The sequence below is a fragment of the Actinia tenebrosa genome, unplaced genomic scaffold (genome assembly GCF_029948245.1).
Source record: "Actinia tenebrosa isolate PJP-AT-01 unplaced genomic scaffold, QUT_ActTen_1.0 PGA_scaffold16__25_contigs__length_10494907, whole genome shotgun sequence".
Taxonomy (NCBI): domain Eukaryota; kingdom Metazoa; phylum Cnidaria; class Anthozoa; order Actiniaria; family Actiniidae; genus Actinia; species Actinia tenebrosa.
Window position 1 is genome coordinate 3,940,228 of NW_028292576.1, and position 15,828 is coordinate 3,956,055.

At 35.8% G+C, this 15,828-nt stretch overlaps 1 protein-coding gene across 4 annotated transcripts in view; it reads right to left on the bottom strand.

Annotated features, from left to right (window-relative positions):
- LOC116293668 (adenosine receptor A2b) overlaps positions 1 to 15,828 on the bottom strand; it is a 50,811-nt gene continuing 34,983 nt past the window's right edge. For all 4 annotated transcript variants that reach the window (XM_031701125.2, XM_031701126.2, XM_031701127.2 and 1 more), the window contains 3 exons: positions 13,322 to 13,406; positions 4,754 to 5,840; positions 1 to 3,505 (listed from right to left, as the gene is read on the bottom strand). In XM_031701125.2, coding sequence (XP_031556985.1) covers positions 2,363 to 3,430 — 1,068 coding nt within the window. In that variant the 5' untranslated portion in view covers positions 3,431 to 3,505; positions 4,754 to 5,840; positions 13,322 to 13,406 and the 3' untranslated portion in view covers positions 1 to 2,362. The remainder of the gene's footprint in view (positions 3,506 to 4,753; positions 5,841 to 13,321; positions 13,407 to 15,828) is intronic.

Consider the following 15,828-nt stretch of genomic DNA (forward strand, 5'->3'; position numbering starts at 1 on the left):
TTGGAATGTAACTTTTGTATTTATTAAGAGGAATGCTTTTTCAATGATGAGCAATAATGGCAAAAAGCGCCAAAAACTAGACTTTCGTATGAGTTTTGAGCCCAATTTTCGTTTTGGGTCAACACTCAAAACCTTTTTTAAACAGTTAGAAACTGATGTACTATGATAAAATGCCTGTTTGAGGCGGTATTTTCAATTGTACAAAGATGTTTTGTTGCATTTGTGTTAGAATGTTGCATTGTCAGGCTTTTTAATAGAAAATATATGGGAAATAAGCAAATGAAGGCCTAAACCTCATTTTCGATCATTCAATTTTTTGCGTTGGGTTAACACTTTGATTCCACCTTTATCGGTCATCTCCACTTCCAAACAAGTTAAACTTTCTGAATAACGAGATTTTAGCCTTGTACAACAGCCTTTCTTCAAGAAAATAGTTTTTGGCGCTCACTGCTTGAATACGAAAAGAATTATCTCTTATGTGAAATATCACCATATTTTATATACATTTTCTACATAGTATAAAAATGATATTTTTAAAGCAATTGAGTTCGTATGAATACTTTATCTATTATATTTGGTTTAATACCTGGATCAATGGTAAATGTACAACATCTTGACACTTAAATGGCTTCCTCATATCAACCAATCAAAAAGCACCTAGTTATTTATAAATAACTAAATCGCATGAAAATAGGATTCGTAAAAGGATTTTTAAAAGGGAGTTGGTACCGGTTCAAATACCTTTTGAGTTATTGGCCGCTGCGATTAAACTGCGCATTAAAAACGCTTGCCAAATCAGGTCACACCGACGGAAAGGCGTATACTTGAAAGTATCAAAGTGGGGTTCAACGACTGTACCTTCTTTTATTTTAAGAAAAAAAATTTCAGAATTGAATAATTTCTTTGAGTGTATCATAATCCTATTTATTTGAATCCAGGTGTTCAAAAATGAATATAGGAAAAGTATCACTCCTGCGTAACTGATTTATTGAAATTACGACCTATAGTAAAATATGAACTAAACTGGCATAAAACATATGCAGTACATATATTATCTACTGAGCTTGTAATGCCAGTGTCAGTGTAAGAGTATAAGATGCGAGTACGTATACATGCAGGATAATGATTTATTTAAAGAATAGATTGAGTTGAATCTTGAAATGTCGCCTGGTCGTGCTTCTGTCGAGGTTTTGCAGAATGTTAAAAAAGAACCTTTTAATATCGACAGCCTCAAAATTGAGCTCATCAGAATTCACCTTTTCGGCGCTAGCCGTCACGCAGCATAAATTGTTTTAGATTGTGTTACTGTCACCAAAAAGTTTGGACATTGTTCTTGAATTTCCGTACAAATGTACTGACTTAAATTTAACTATTTACTTGGTTTGTTTAGTTAGTTCTCTAAATACAAGTAAATAATCATTTTTCTAGCTTGACTGAAGCTTTTCTTACTGCTGTTAAGAGAGCTAACTAAAGAACTCTACCTAAATTTTCTCTTTTAAGTCAGTGAATTTGTATGGGAATCTGAGAACGATGTCCAAACTTCTTGGTGACCGTAACACAATCCAAGCTAGCGCCGAAAAGGTGTGATTGCCTATTCTTAAACCCGCTACATAAATCAACCAGGTGATTGGTAGAATTGGTAATATTACCAGAAATATTTTTTGTTGTAAGAGAGCGACTTCTTTATCCCATGGCATCCATGTTGATTTTTCTAGATTTTTCACACGATAAGTTTTTAATAAAGCATTTTGGAATATGGAAGCCATCTTTTCCTGTTGTTCAAAGCCTGATTGGTTTAACAAGTTTGATCACCGAGTCGTTATTCACATATAAGGTTCAATGCTATTTCTGGAGAATCAAAATGGGTGATCATCCTATCCCAATCAGAGTCCTATGCCTGTTATGACTGAATAAATGTGTCATATGCCTCTAATAATGATTGATGATAACGATATATTTTCATAGCGACCCACAAGAGCCTCGTAACAATACTTAGAGTTGCATTCTATAAAACTATAATCTATCTTGTCTAAAGTAAAGCCTCTTTTTTTAACATGAATACCTGATGTAAAAGCTTGAAATCTACTATCTTATCTACATACTGTTGCTTAGAATGCGATTGACAAAATGTGTTGAACATTTGCCATTTTTGACCATTTGTCGGAAATAAAATATCAAGGATAATAATTGAACGAAGCACCGAAAATCAGCACTAACTTCGAAGTATCAATACAAGTTTTTACAGATTTACAGTACGCTCTTTTTTAGTTTTTGGACAATTTTCCCGCCAATTTTCGGAGCCTGCGCAGTTCGTTGTTCTAACATTATCTTGCATTTCGAATAGCAATCTTTGTTTTGATCATCAAATTGCACTTTCAACTGACAGAAGGTTTTTACTTTGGGATTCCAAGCGACATGTAGTATCGTTATTGCAAATACTGGCCCAACTTCTTCTGGGAATCGAATTGTTTTTATTTTTGTTGTTATTCTTTTCGGAGAAAAATGCATTGCTCTCAGAGCCGACAAAACTGGGCAGAAAACTGGAGCGGTGGAAACGAATATCATTGCCTCCACGTCTCCTTAGAATCTTCTCTATCGCGTGCCTGAAGTCGGGTTTCATAAACGAATAGAGTATAGGATTCACTAAAGAACCAAGTGCGATCGTAAATGGCGAGATGTTTAAAATTTCCTTCGGGACGATGCCGGGGTTGTTAAAAACAAAAGCTCCGCTATGGATGAAGACGGGGAACCAGCTCAAAATCAACATGGACGCAGCTATCGCGAAGACTTTCGCTACTTTTGCCTCTGTTGAGATCTTTTTTGCTCTGTGTTTTGAATCCTTTACGTCCTGACGAGGGGCTTCCGTCGAAATACTAAGTTCTCTTTCTTTCTTGACACATTTTCGCACAGTCATAAAAATCCTCAAGTTCGCGTAGATGATGATTGTGAACGGCAAAACCGCACAGAAGAAAAACGTAAAAAATATATACACTTTGTTGATTAGCAGATTGATGTTTCCCTTCCATGCGAAGGCCGGAAGGCTTGCAATTGTTAAGGAGAGCGTCCAAATCAAAGGCAAAGATATCTTGAAGAATTTAGGGATTACAGTTCGATATGAGAATGGTCTGACAACGGCGAGATAGCGGTCATAAGTGACTGCACAGATGTTCCACACGCCGCAGAAGAGGACAAGAGCGTAGAGAATGTTGATAGCAATACGCGATTGGTAGTGGAGCTCAATAGTATATTGGATGATGAGAGTTACTCCCGTGAGGATGTCTGATAAAGCTAGAGAAACGACAAACCCGTTCGTGTATGTTCGCATGTTTTTGATCTTGAAAACCAGTAGACATACTGCGATGTTGGTCGTGACGACAAGGAATGAAATGATGCTCAATGGCACCATCACTTCTGTGCTGAAATCACTCATCTTGTACCGCGTCTCGCAATCCCTTCTCAGTAAAATACAACAGAAGTTCTTCTAGGGCTTTTCTTGATTATTAACCTGCGAAGCGTCAAAGATAAAAAATACATTAAATATCTATTAGATTACCTTCTTTTTTCTAGCTCTGTTTTAAATAAGTCGAAATGCATCAGAAAAGTTATTCTTTTCATATGCCTATGTGTTGTCAACGTTTTGTGATAAAAAAGATAGAACGGAGCGATAAGGAGATTTTTGCTTCAAAAACTGGTAACTCTGAAGAAGAAATAACTAATAAATGTTGACAAGTTGGTAAAGTGTGTGAGATGCTAAAACACAAGAAATAAGCGATATAAGGACCAAATTATTAGTGTAAGAGGAAAGGAATTCCCAGTTCCATGACAAAGAAATGGGAAAAACCGACAAGTGAAGAAATCGAATCAGACTAGAATACGGCCTTTGACCTTTAAGAGGTGGAGAATCTAAAGAAAAAGGAATGAAAAACAAAACTTTGAGAGAAGAAAATTATATGTAGAAAAAAGGCAAGGGAAAAAAGTATTATTGCTAAATTTGTACATGTAAAAATGAATAAATGAAGACTACAAAAAGAAAAAAAAAGAACAGATTTTTTTCAAAACAAGTTTCAAACATGTATTTTGTCATGGCCGCGATTTCTAGGTTACATTATCCCAAAATATAATAGAACTATAAACATACTCAAAGTAATAAAATGATAGAATCATTTGTATAATTCTTAAAATAATTGGCAAAGATATCGCAAATGAATACATCCCGAAATTCGTAAACATCTTCAACTATTGAGACCAAAATTTCTCGCGAAATTGAGTGATCTTAAATCGTGAGGGGGAAAATAATTTTTTTTCTTTTTTTTTTTTTTTTGAGTCGAGAGTCAAATTGTTAAATTTAGCAAATATTTTCGTCTTATTCAATTATTTTTAATCAAATTGTTTGAGCTGATATCATACATTGGCAAACCTTGGTCTACGAATGTGTTGAACTAAACAAGCAAAATAGAATGTGGTTTCTGAAAAATCAAATCAAACCGAGCTTACCAAATAACCGAGATTAGATTTCAGAATTATGCAAGAATCATGTCCAAAATATTGAGCTCAAAACATAAGAAATTAGGAATATTGGGGTCCGAAGTTGAAATGACGCTGAATCGTGAACAATCTTTGTTTGTTTTCGAGCGATAGAAACATATGGTCCAAGATTTTTGAAGCCGGATTTTCCTGTTTACTTTGCGATACATTTGTGATATAGTAGTAATGTGGTTTATTCTGTAGGCATGAGTTTTTTTCAGTTGCTTACCTTTGTATTTTCAAAGACGGGCGATACTTTGTCAGGCTAAATTAACGTCAAATCATTAATAACTGTACTCTGCGACTTGTTACCTCAAGATCATGCGAAAAGTGGCCTTATTTCTGCTCTCTTGCGATGTTATTAGTAAATTGTAGTTACAAGATGGTGCGTCGGTTCTGATTCGTTGCTTCGCCGATTCGTGCGTCTCAGGCCCAATCGAATTGATCCTGTTTAATATCTCTTTGAATGAAGTAAATATGATCTTTCCAGGGTGCCAATACCTTAAAGGTGTACAACTGAACCTTTTTTACAAATTCGCATTCTAAATGACTGTAATTGCTTTACCGATGATGAATCTGCAAGAAGTTGCAAATGTTATTTATCTTCTTCCGAACAGCTGTCCTGACTCCAAGAAGTACCGGACAAACCTTTTTTATTTTGGCAAACTCCAAAATACTTCAACTAAACGAGGACACTTCAAACCAGACAACAATTGTAAACAAATTTTTATCGCTCAAAAGCTTGTTGATATTTCGTTGAAGGTGGATGTCTCAACGTACAGAAGCTAGTCTTGAATGTATTGAGAGCGAGCTGTTTTAAAAGCGCACATAACTACCACATCAGGTCCAACTGTTATGAGGATCCAGAGTTACGTAGAAACAGAACGATTGTCGTCATGCACTGTGCGACTCTTGTTCGTACGTGATAGAAAAATCCCACACTTATTGCCACCAGTAAGATCCAATTATTACCCAAAACAAATGTCCAACAGTTATGGGATGAGAATAAAGATTATGCAGCGAGAACTGATGCAAGTAGGTCAATATCCCAGAAACCACATATAGGAAAAGAGCGGTGGGGTTTATTTGAAGTAGGTAGGCATTCACGTCCGATACAAGAAATACTTATCTTGGATTTCGTTCTGAAGTCGAGTTATCAATATTGTATGATTTTTGGTCGGCACACTCCACACGTCATTTCAGTTGTGGTGATAAAGACAACTGTTCGAAGCTGAGAGCAAAACCACTGAACAGAATTAACGGTGTTAAGTATCGGTATAGGACCTCGGAGTTTTGCTTTGCTAATTGATGCAGCTCTGTGGAGAGAGAGAAAAGATGGTTTTTAAGAAACACGAAGATCCCTAACACCTTTTCGTCAAGAGCCCAGGAGTAATCATAGTACGTCGTAAAGAATCTCACTGGATTAAACGTAATATTCCTGTTAGAATACATGCGAGTCACTTTAAGTACTTCGAAATCAAATGATACTTCATTAAAATGTAAATCTTCTGAAAAACCTGGCGCCCAAATACTGGATGTATCGAGTAATTGAGAAGTCAATAGAGAGTTTTTAAGCAACTTTCTACTTCAGTTAAAATTGTTTATAATAAAAGTAATAATAACTGCCGTAAAGAAGCCAATTGTTATAAAGATGTTTTGAGGTTTGGTTGATTTAAAAATGCAAATGATCTTCCTAGATTTTTTGCTATAAATTATTTACTTTCATAAGGAGACCTTCAAAGCCTGACGGACAACGGTATAATATTACTGACTAGAAATCAAGAAAATAAGTAGTTCCTTTGAAGTGTTTTGAGTTAATGCTTGGCAAATAATGGTAAGGATTGGTCATTTTTGAAACAGTAAAATATCAAGAGATGCTTGATAAGGATTATTTTCATCTGACTTTGATGTAGATAATATAATTAAGGCTGGCTAAATCAATCAGTTCGCAATAAATGGTTTCACAATCTTCGTGCCACAGACTTTATAAATGAAAAGTTGAATACACATTTAAAAGTTTGGCAATCAAAAAGTATTTTTCTCACCAAAAAGGAATGAAATCTAAAGGTTTTTTCAAAAATGGGGGCGTAGTTGGTTTTGAGATGTTTAACTAAGTCAAATCTTCTTCCGTTTCATAATAATTTAACCGATTAAATCCTAAATACGACTTGTGTTTGAGTGACCGATCAACATCAAAGATAGAAGTCCTCTTTCGATAAGCACAATCAGTACTCGAGCTTATTTACATACATTAAACCTGACAGAAAAACTCGGCAGGTTAAACTGGCGGGAGTCCTCGACCCGAAAAAGAGACTAAGAAAAAAGAAAAAAAAAAAAAAAAAACGCGGGAAAACTCTTACACAGTTTTTCACTTAATATTACATTTCTTTCGATTTTAACAATGCTTCTTTTAGAAGCGGGAAAAATTTGACGCCTGTGCTGAAAAGAGCGGGGAAAATTTGACGCCTGTGCTGAAAAGAGCGCGGGATAGATAGATAGATAGATAGATAGATAGATAGATAGATAGATAGATAGATAGATAGATAGATAGATAGATAGATAGATAGATAGATAGATAGATAGATAGATAGATAGATAGATAGATAGATAGATAGATAGATAGATAGATAGATAGATAGATAGATAGATAGATAGATAGATAGACTTTATTTACCCTCGGTTTTAAAATGAGACTTGCTAGGCCTCTAGCATAGCTGATAATGATCCGAGAGAAAGAAAGAAGAAAAAAAAAAAAAAAGATCAAAATATGACAAGAAAGAAAAAATTTTCTTTTCTAAATCTACACAATCCTTATCGGTTAAATCTAAAATCACTAATACCTGTTACCTTCTTGTACCAAATAGCTCAATATATGGTAAAATAATTGCTGTATTGCGGTACATATGAGCGAAAAACTAATATCAACAGAAAGATATGAGTTACTAATTGAGGCGTTTAGAAAGTTACTTAATTAACTAAATATTTAGGACTTTGATTAAAGCGAAGTAACTGGCATTTTCTCATATTTCATAATAGCTTGTCGTTTGTAGTCTTACTGTCTATTCAAAACTCGCTCTTAATTAAAAACGTACCATGTAATTAGGTTTATTTCGTAATTTGAATTTTTACCGCAACATTTTTTCTTCGTTCACACATTTTTTTTGACCGCTATCGTCTTGTAGATGTGAAGATATGTTTAAGGAATATAAAACGCATTTGAATGACTCTGTACTGTGATATCGACAAGCTGGGAGCTATAGAGCACGAGAGAAGCAAGCTCAGGAACGCCAAACGCAGTCAAGTGTATCTCTGGCTTTTCGTGCTCTACAGCTCCCAAAGTGTTTATATCACAGAACAGAGACATGAGCAGCCGTTTTCAATTGCTATTATAAAATATATTTGAGCGAGTGTCTCTGATAAAACTGAAGCACGGTAGCAAATCAATCAGCGTTATATCAAATATTTTTAAAATATCTATTTAATGTGACTGTCTCCTATAGAACGTTCAAATTGAGCTCACGGTGTGGGTGCGCATAAAGTCTGCTCAAAACCGCTGAATAACCTTCAAAATATTATTGAGTTATAAACTTCAACATTTTGAAAAGATTCTGTTTCAAAATTGCATGTGACTATATTTTCCGTTGGACTTCCTACAAAGGGTAAAAAGCAATTACTAGTAAAGGAAAAGCATCGTATACAGTCAATTCAAAAAACGTTGTCGTCGACTGGCTCAAGCCTACGCGACTGGACCGAAAGGAATATGGGTAAAATTCACTGAAGCGGTTAAATATTCGTTCTGAATTAATTGTTCCCGCTAGTAATAAGATAATGGCGAGAAACAATCCATCGAATGCATGTCTTCGGGTTTAGGGAAAGAAAAACAAAGTAGTTATGATTCAGTTCACAAATTCGAAAATGTGAAGGCATTAAAAAAACGTCTCCTCCAACACTTCCCGCTCGCCTACGAAGGTTCGTGCTGTAAACCAGGCATAACTAGTCAGATAAAATTATGGAGTCAACTCTGCTTCAATGATTACTACCCAGAGTTCCTTTCGGTCCAGTCGCGTAGGCTTGAGTTGGTCGACGACAACATTTTTTGAATTGACTGTATGTGCTTTTGTTACGAAAAGACCGCTCTCGGTACAAGCTTCGGGATCTTTATTCTACTCTGCAAAACTAATTACATGAGCTGTATTTATAATGATTCTACGACAGGTGTCAACCTTAATCAATGTGATATAATCGTCAAATCATGATTGGCTAAAAGAGTAATTGAATTCCTAAGTGCGATATTTTGACGGCGAGTATTACGAGTGAAAATCTAAGAATTAAACATAGCTGAAACTAAAGTTAATATATGAATATATCGTAAATGCATAGAAAAGGTTACAAGGAACATTTCTAACATAAGACTCTAAAGAATAATCCTAAAATAACTGAGCAAATGGGTAAAAACTGTGTAGGGCGTAACCAGAGGTGTACATGCTAATGGGAGGAGCTAAGAGGTTCGCTTGTAAATTCAATGCATACATTATCTAAACTTGTGCGTGGTGGTAGCTGTGTTCAAATATTATATGGATGTTTTTTATAGCTAATTGACTGGAGATTGATAATTCTTATCTTGTCTTCTTGAGATAAGCAGTAGTAATTAGAAAACCTATGTCTTGCTTAATTAGTCTTAAAAAACATTCATTTTCTCTCTCACAACACTTTTCTTGTTATCGTTTGAAAGAAACTTATATCTTGCTTAATTAGCCTTTAGAAGCATTCATGATCATTTTCTCTCTCATAACACTTTTCTTGTTATCGTTTGAGTACGATTTTCGACCCATAACACGAACAAAATACTGAATTTTGAGTTTATTACCTAATTTTTAAAAAATATTTTGAGTTAGTTATCGAAAACAATTTTTGAAGTACATGTCCTGAGAAAATAACTTCCGTATCTCTTTTAATTATAGCGTAATTATTATTTTTGTAGAAAGCTTGGTCAAGATGGTAATATTCAAAATTCAATATCTTGGAAACGAGCTCGGGACATCCCATTAAATTCGGTATAAAATGTCTTTCTAAGAAAATTTTCTTATTATAATTACGTCCTTTAAGAAGTCAGTCACCTTAACAAATTGACATCAGTTTTTTATGTGTCTGTCCTACAAATTGAATTTATATTCATTGTCAAAGTAGTATGCGAGGCGGTAATTGGTCTGTTCTGTTATTGATGGTAAAAAATAGCCAATCAGCGCACGAGTAATTTGTATGTTATGGAGACAAAAATATCTTTCAGGTGTATTTTTTCTAATTGAAAAAAAAAAAAAAGAAGCGAAGCGTTCGCAAGTTTGGGCGGAAACAATTAATATTTTATACTTATGGCTCCAAGAAAACAGAAAATTTAAGCTTTAAAAAGAGAATAATCAGTTGTCTACAGGATACCACTTAAATAATTGATGTTTCCGTCGGTTAAGAACTTTTATTTACAGAAGTCTCTCTTTATACGACCGTCTCAATATACACCAAACAGGTTGTCTCACTACGCACCCAAATGTCTAATAATTACACACCAAACTGTCTCACTACACACCAAAATGTCTCACTACACACCCAACTGTCTCACTACAAACCAAACTGTCTTACTACACACCAAACTGTCTCACTACAAACCAAACTGTTTCCCTACACACCAAACTGTTTCACTACACACCAAACTGTCTCACTACACACCAAACTGTCTCAATACACACCAAAATGTCTCACTACACACCTAACTGTATCACTACACACCAAACTGTCTCACTACACACCAAACTGTCTCACTACACACCTAACTGTTTCACTACACACCAAACTGTCTCACTACACACCAAAATGTATCAATACACACCAAAATGTCTCACTACACACCTAACTGTTTCACTACACACCAAACTGTCTCACTACACACCAAACTGTCTCAATACACACCAAAATGTCTCACTACACACCTAACTGTTTCACTACACACCAAACTGTCTCACTACACACCAAACTGTCTCACTACACACCTAACTGTCTCACTACAAACCAAACTGTTTCACTACACACCAAACTGTTTCACTACACACCAAACTGTCTCACTACACACCAAACTGTTTCACTACACACCAAACTGTCTCACTACACACCAAACTGTTTCAATACACACCAAACTGTTTCAATACACACCAAACTGTCTCACTACAAACCAAACTGTTTCACTACACACCAAATAGACCCTTTTCAAGTTCCAAATTACCGCTGTGTTTCGTGATTACAGACTCATTTGCACAGGGTTAGCCTCGATTTTGTGAAGAATATTCACGTGTTCCAGTCATGGTTCGTGGAATTTCAAAGTGTTTGTATTGTTGAAGTTGTGCATTCTTTACTTTACCATTGGTATTTGTGAATATTTAAACACTGATACGAGGCTAACCCTGTGCAAATGAGTCTGTAATCAAGGAACACAGCGGTATTTTGGAACTCGAAAAGGGTCTATTGCCTCACTACACACCAAACTGTTTCACGACACAACAATATCGTCAGGGATGGGATTACGTTTTTCACTTACCATTCTTTAAAAAAAATCAACTGCGTGTTGGCTCAGTTAAAAGAACATCCAAAAATATAGAATAAAATATCGAGAATTCGTTCAAAGAAGATGGTGTGATGAAAGCGAATAAAGCTTGTTGCTGAGCACTTCTTGCCTACGTGGCTTTGGGAAATAGTAGATGATTCACAGAAACACGAGAATATGAAGTGGTGCCGGATTCCTAACATCCGAACTTAAAAAAACAACATTACGCATTAAACATTAATGGGAGACTGCTTTAAGACAATTAATTATGGAATGTAATTGGCAAATTGAATTCTAATTACTGTTTTTTCGTCGTCAGGAAGACCAAAAGCATTTGTTAATTGATTCTTAAAAATTCCTTTTTTATGTGTGTTTTTGTTTCTGTGAAAATATAATTTGTTTGTCTTAGACGGACAAATTTGACCGACAGTACGTGAGAAAGCCGAAATAGCCAACAATTATGGGAAACAAGTGAATTTCTGAAAAGCCAGACGTCGTACTTGTTAGAAAATTGGTAATTGATAAACTAAGAGAAGTGTTCACTTTGAGATGCAGTGTTTGGATTATGTATACACAACTCAATTGTAAAATCATTGACGGGCCTCAAAAATAAAACAGAGCAGAGCAGAGCAGAGCAGAGCAGAGTAGACAAGCCTGTTTCGTGAATTGCTTCACTCTTCAGGGGATTTAATGAGAAGAATATATATATCCTATTCCTGTCTTAGCGCCGAAAGCTGCAAAGTAAATTTTATAGGCTGGCGCCACCTATATAGCAAGGCAGGAAACGGCTATTCCAAGACAAAATGTTTTGGCAACACGATTAGTTTTTGCGTGTTTGCCGTGTATTGACGTCAAAGCCAAAATCTAAAAGTAGCAGCAAAGTGAAAACAGGCTTAAAGTTGTTTTGCACAATCTCTTATTTTTCTAAGCTAAAAATATGCATACAAAAAGTAACATGCAAATTATATTTAAAAAGTTGTTGATTTTGGCGAATACGTTATTTTAGTCCATTGGAAACCTGACTAAGAACTGATTACCATAAACTGATGTTATTTAACAATTATTCACCGAAGCCGAAGTGAATATTGGGGAATATTTACCAAGACGCGAGTCTTCGAGCGGCGAGGTAAATATTCCCCGATATTCACTTCGCCTTCGTAGAATAATTGTTTTAGTATACGCAGGTGATTCTTTCAAAACAAAGGAAAAAAAGAAGATAAAAGCCATTTTTTTCCGGTAACAGCAACAAAGCGGCTGGCTGCCATTTTGGATTATCGCTGGAGGTGATTATCGTGTGATAGGGTGAGTTTCTCGACCAATCAGCGCGCTAGATTTTCAATAATCACCTGTATTTTTTACTACAAACTAATAATATGGATTTCGAAATTCCTGCAGCCTTTTTGATCACTGCATGCATTATAACTAATATATGTCAGCCAGAACGTTAAAAACTAATGCACACTCCGATAAATTCATTCGTTAATTTCGTTTGAACGAGGTACCGACAAGAGCTTGTTATCTTTGGGTGTGGCGGCGAGAAAACATCGCAGTAGACGTGGAATTCGGTATCACGTGGATTGCAGGGAGCGAATTCCTCGTCTCAGCTCAAAACGAACTCTCAAAACGAACTTAGGAGAAGTTGAAGGAGAAGTGTATCTTTTCAGTGTTGTAGAGCATTGCTTAATGTAAAATCGTCTTTAGCAACATTCTGTTTCATATTTTTTTCGAAAAGTGTTTGAAGCCAGAAAACCTTTTCGCTGAATCCTCTGCGCTGATTTAAATCATGGCACACAAAAGTCACAGTACCTCACCGATAGAACCCTGCAAACAACCTATGGGCTGATCTAAGTCAGGGCATGGCTAACTCACAGATCGAACCCTGAAACAACCTATGGGCTGATCTAAGTCAGGGCACGGCTAACTCACCGATAGAACCCTGAAACAACCTCTGGGTTGATCTAAGTCAGGGCATGGCTAACTCACAGATAGAACCCTGCAAACAACCTATGGGCTGATCTAAGTCAGGGTATGGCTAACTCACAGATCGAACCCATAAAACAACCTCTGGGCTTATCTAAGTCAGGGCATAGCTAACTCACAGTTGGAATTGGAATTTAACGTTTAACTTGTCTCACACATCTGATGGTGAACGAGGTAAATAGGTGAAGAACTGAATATAAACCATGATAAACCCCAAATGTTTCTCACCTTTTTTTAACAATTCGAACGACCATCGGTTGCTAAATCCAGTAGTATATCGAACAGCACTTGCTCGTCCGTAGCATAGGTTTATCTAGAGGCAATAAAAGAACGATGTGAGTTTTTATAACAAGAGATAACTAGCAAAAGACTAGTGTGAGCTGCGTCGGCGTTTCTAATGAAACAGTAATGATAAAAGGGTAAATTATACACCGTGAAAAGATGAAAAAACGTATTGACGTTTCGGACGCTAGTCCTTCGTGAGAGTAAAAGAGTAAAAAAAATTGAGTTTTTATAAGCGATATTCAACAACATTTCACCTACCACAGACGATATTTTATACATAACTTAGGTTTGAGTGGATGAAATCAAAAATACCATCTAGTCCCACAAACATGTCACGTGTTATGCGAAAACACCAACCTCGAAAACTCTAAGAATTGTGGCTAAGATTTACAATGGGATAAAAAGATAAATTAAAAGATGTGATTCGTGTTTTTCTCGGAAAAAGATTCCGAGCTCCAGGCGCCATTCAAACCCGACCTTGTGTTTCAACTAGTCCGAGAAAAATATGCTTGAAGAAACTACACAAATCACGTCTATAATAATTATCCAAGCAGCTAAAAAACCTAAGGTTAATGTTTCGATTAGTATAAAGTTTTCGGTCCTACACAATTGATAAATGCTTTTGAAGCAACGTCTTTCTCTTTCATCTTTGCTTATCAAATACATCTTTCTTAATATTCATCCGAATTCGATTTGTACAAAGTACTCAAATACCTTGATTAAAAATTGATAGTTACTATAAGTGTTTTTGGCAATTAAACTAATTTGAAAAGGCAATATCAATCGTTAAATTAACCTTTAGAAAGGAGAATACTCATTTTCAATTATTCCACCCGTTTCGTTGCCCAAAATCTAACCAATGAACCAACTGGAATGTGACGAAGAGTAATGCACTTGTCAAAATTCATTCCAATATACACCTATTTCGAATATCACTGTCGCACTAAGAGCCTCAAGTAACAAGCCAAGGCTCCAGAGAACGTTGGTACTTTTAATTATAATTGATTTGTTCATGGTTCATGCAAGTGGCTATAGCTCTCCACTAATTATCATCTCAAGCAGCCTTGCTTGGAGCAATTTGTGAAGTCAATAAATGAAAATGCACCATGAATAAACTAATTACAGCTAAAAGTACCGGCGTTCTCTGCGGTCTTGGCTTGTTGCTTGAGGCTTTTGGTGCGTCAACGATTTCTGAAATAGGTGTATATGTTAAGCTGTTCATCAAAGACCCAAGAATCAACTTCTAAATTCCAATTGGAATCCAGTGGAAGAAGAGCCACTCGGTGGAATCCACTGTTAATCCCATTGTTATTATTGTTATTAGTATATGTAATAGGACTCCATGCTGTCCAATTAAGAAATAATTGGACGAGGAAAATTCCGAGGACTTCCAAAATTGGATGAGGCCGTAGGCTGAGTCCAGTTTGGCAGTCAGAGGAATTTTTCGAGTCTAATTATTTCTTGATTGGGGAGCATGAAATCCCATTACCTATTAATTATATAGCTGCCTAATTAATCCATATCAACAAGAACTGTCCAAGTAAGAAAATAATTGGACAGTTACCTATATGGGATTAATGAGAAGCTGTATAATAATAATAATTATTATTATTATCATTGTTATTATTATTATTATTATTATTACTATTATTATTATAATTATTAAGACCCCGTTCTAAGATGGTATCAGGTAATCTGTAAATGGATTTAGTTCGGAAAGCGATGTTTCAAAAACGATATAAAGGACTGCTTAATATTAAGCAGAAAAAATCTGGTTAGATGACTAACTAAGGTTTGATAAATACGGCATTCGAATAAATCCGGTTGGAAATTCAGGACAACCTCTAGAGGTTATCCACTTAAATCCCGAAAGGAATTTTCGGAAAATGACCATTTAACATTATTCTTCTAAAGCGAGGGAAGCTTTCTCATGCAAGTCAACGGGAAGTCCATTCCACAATACGCTACAACTGAAACTATGTTTGAGGTACTCAGTTCTAGGATAAGTGTAAAGTTTTTTTCTCAAATCCTTTAAATTCGTAAGGAGCATTTTAATGGAGAAAGATACTAATGTCTAGCGCCGTCCTTGTGTATCATGTGTGTAGTCACGTAAAAGGACAAACCAAGAGAATATGAACTAAGAGAAGGAATCTCACCTATATAGCCTTGTAACTATCATGTGCACAGTTTGATGCTATTTTTAGCTGGGAGATATTTTGAGCGAAGAACCTGATTGGTTGATTTCTTAAGGGTAGACGGCTTCCAGTCTTGCAGTAAACAAAGCCTGTCTTTTTGTCGTGCACATAGAGAATTATGGCGCTTTTCGTGTCCTAAAACGAGTCATTAAAAGGAAGCATGATTATCGCGCGGGTATGGTAACGAGTTAAAGATAGCATCAATGATTCTAAAAATAGCATCAAAGCGTGCACATGATGGGGCACGGGGATTCC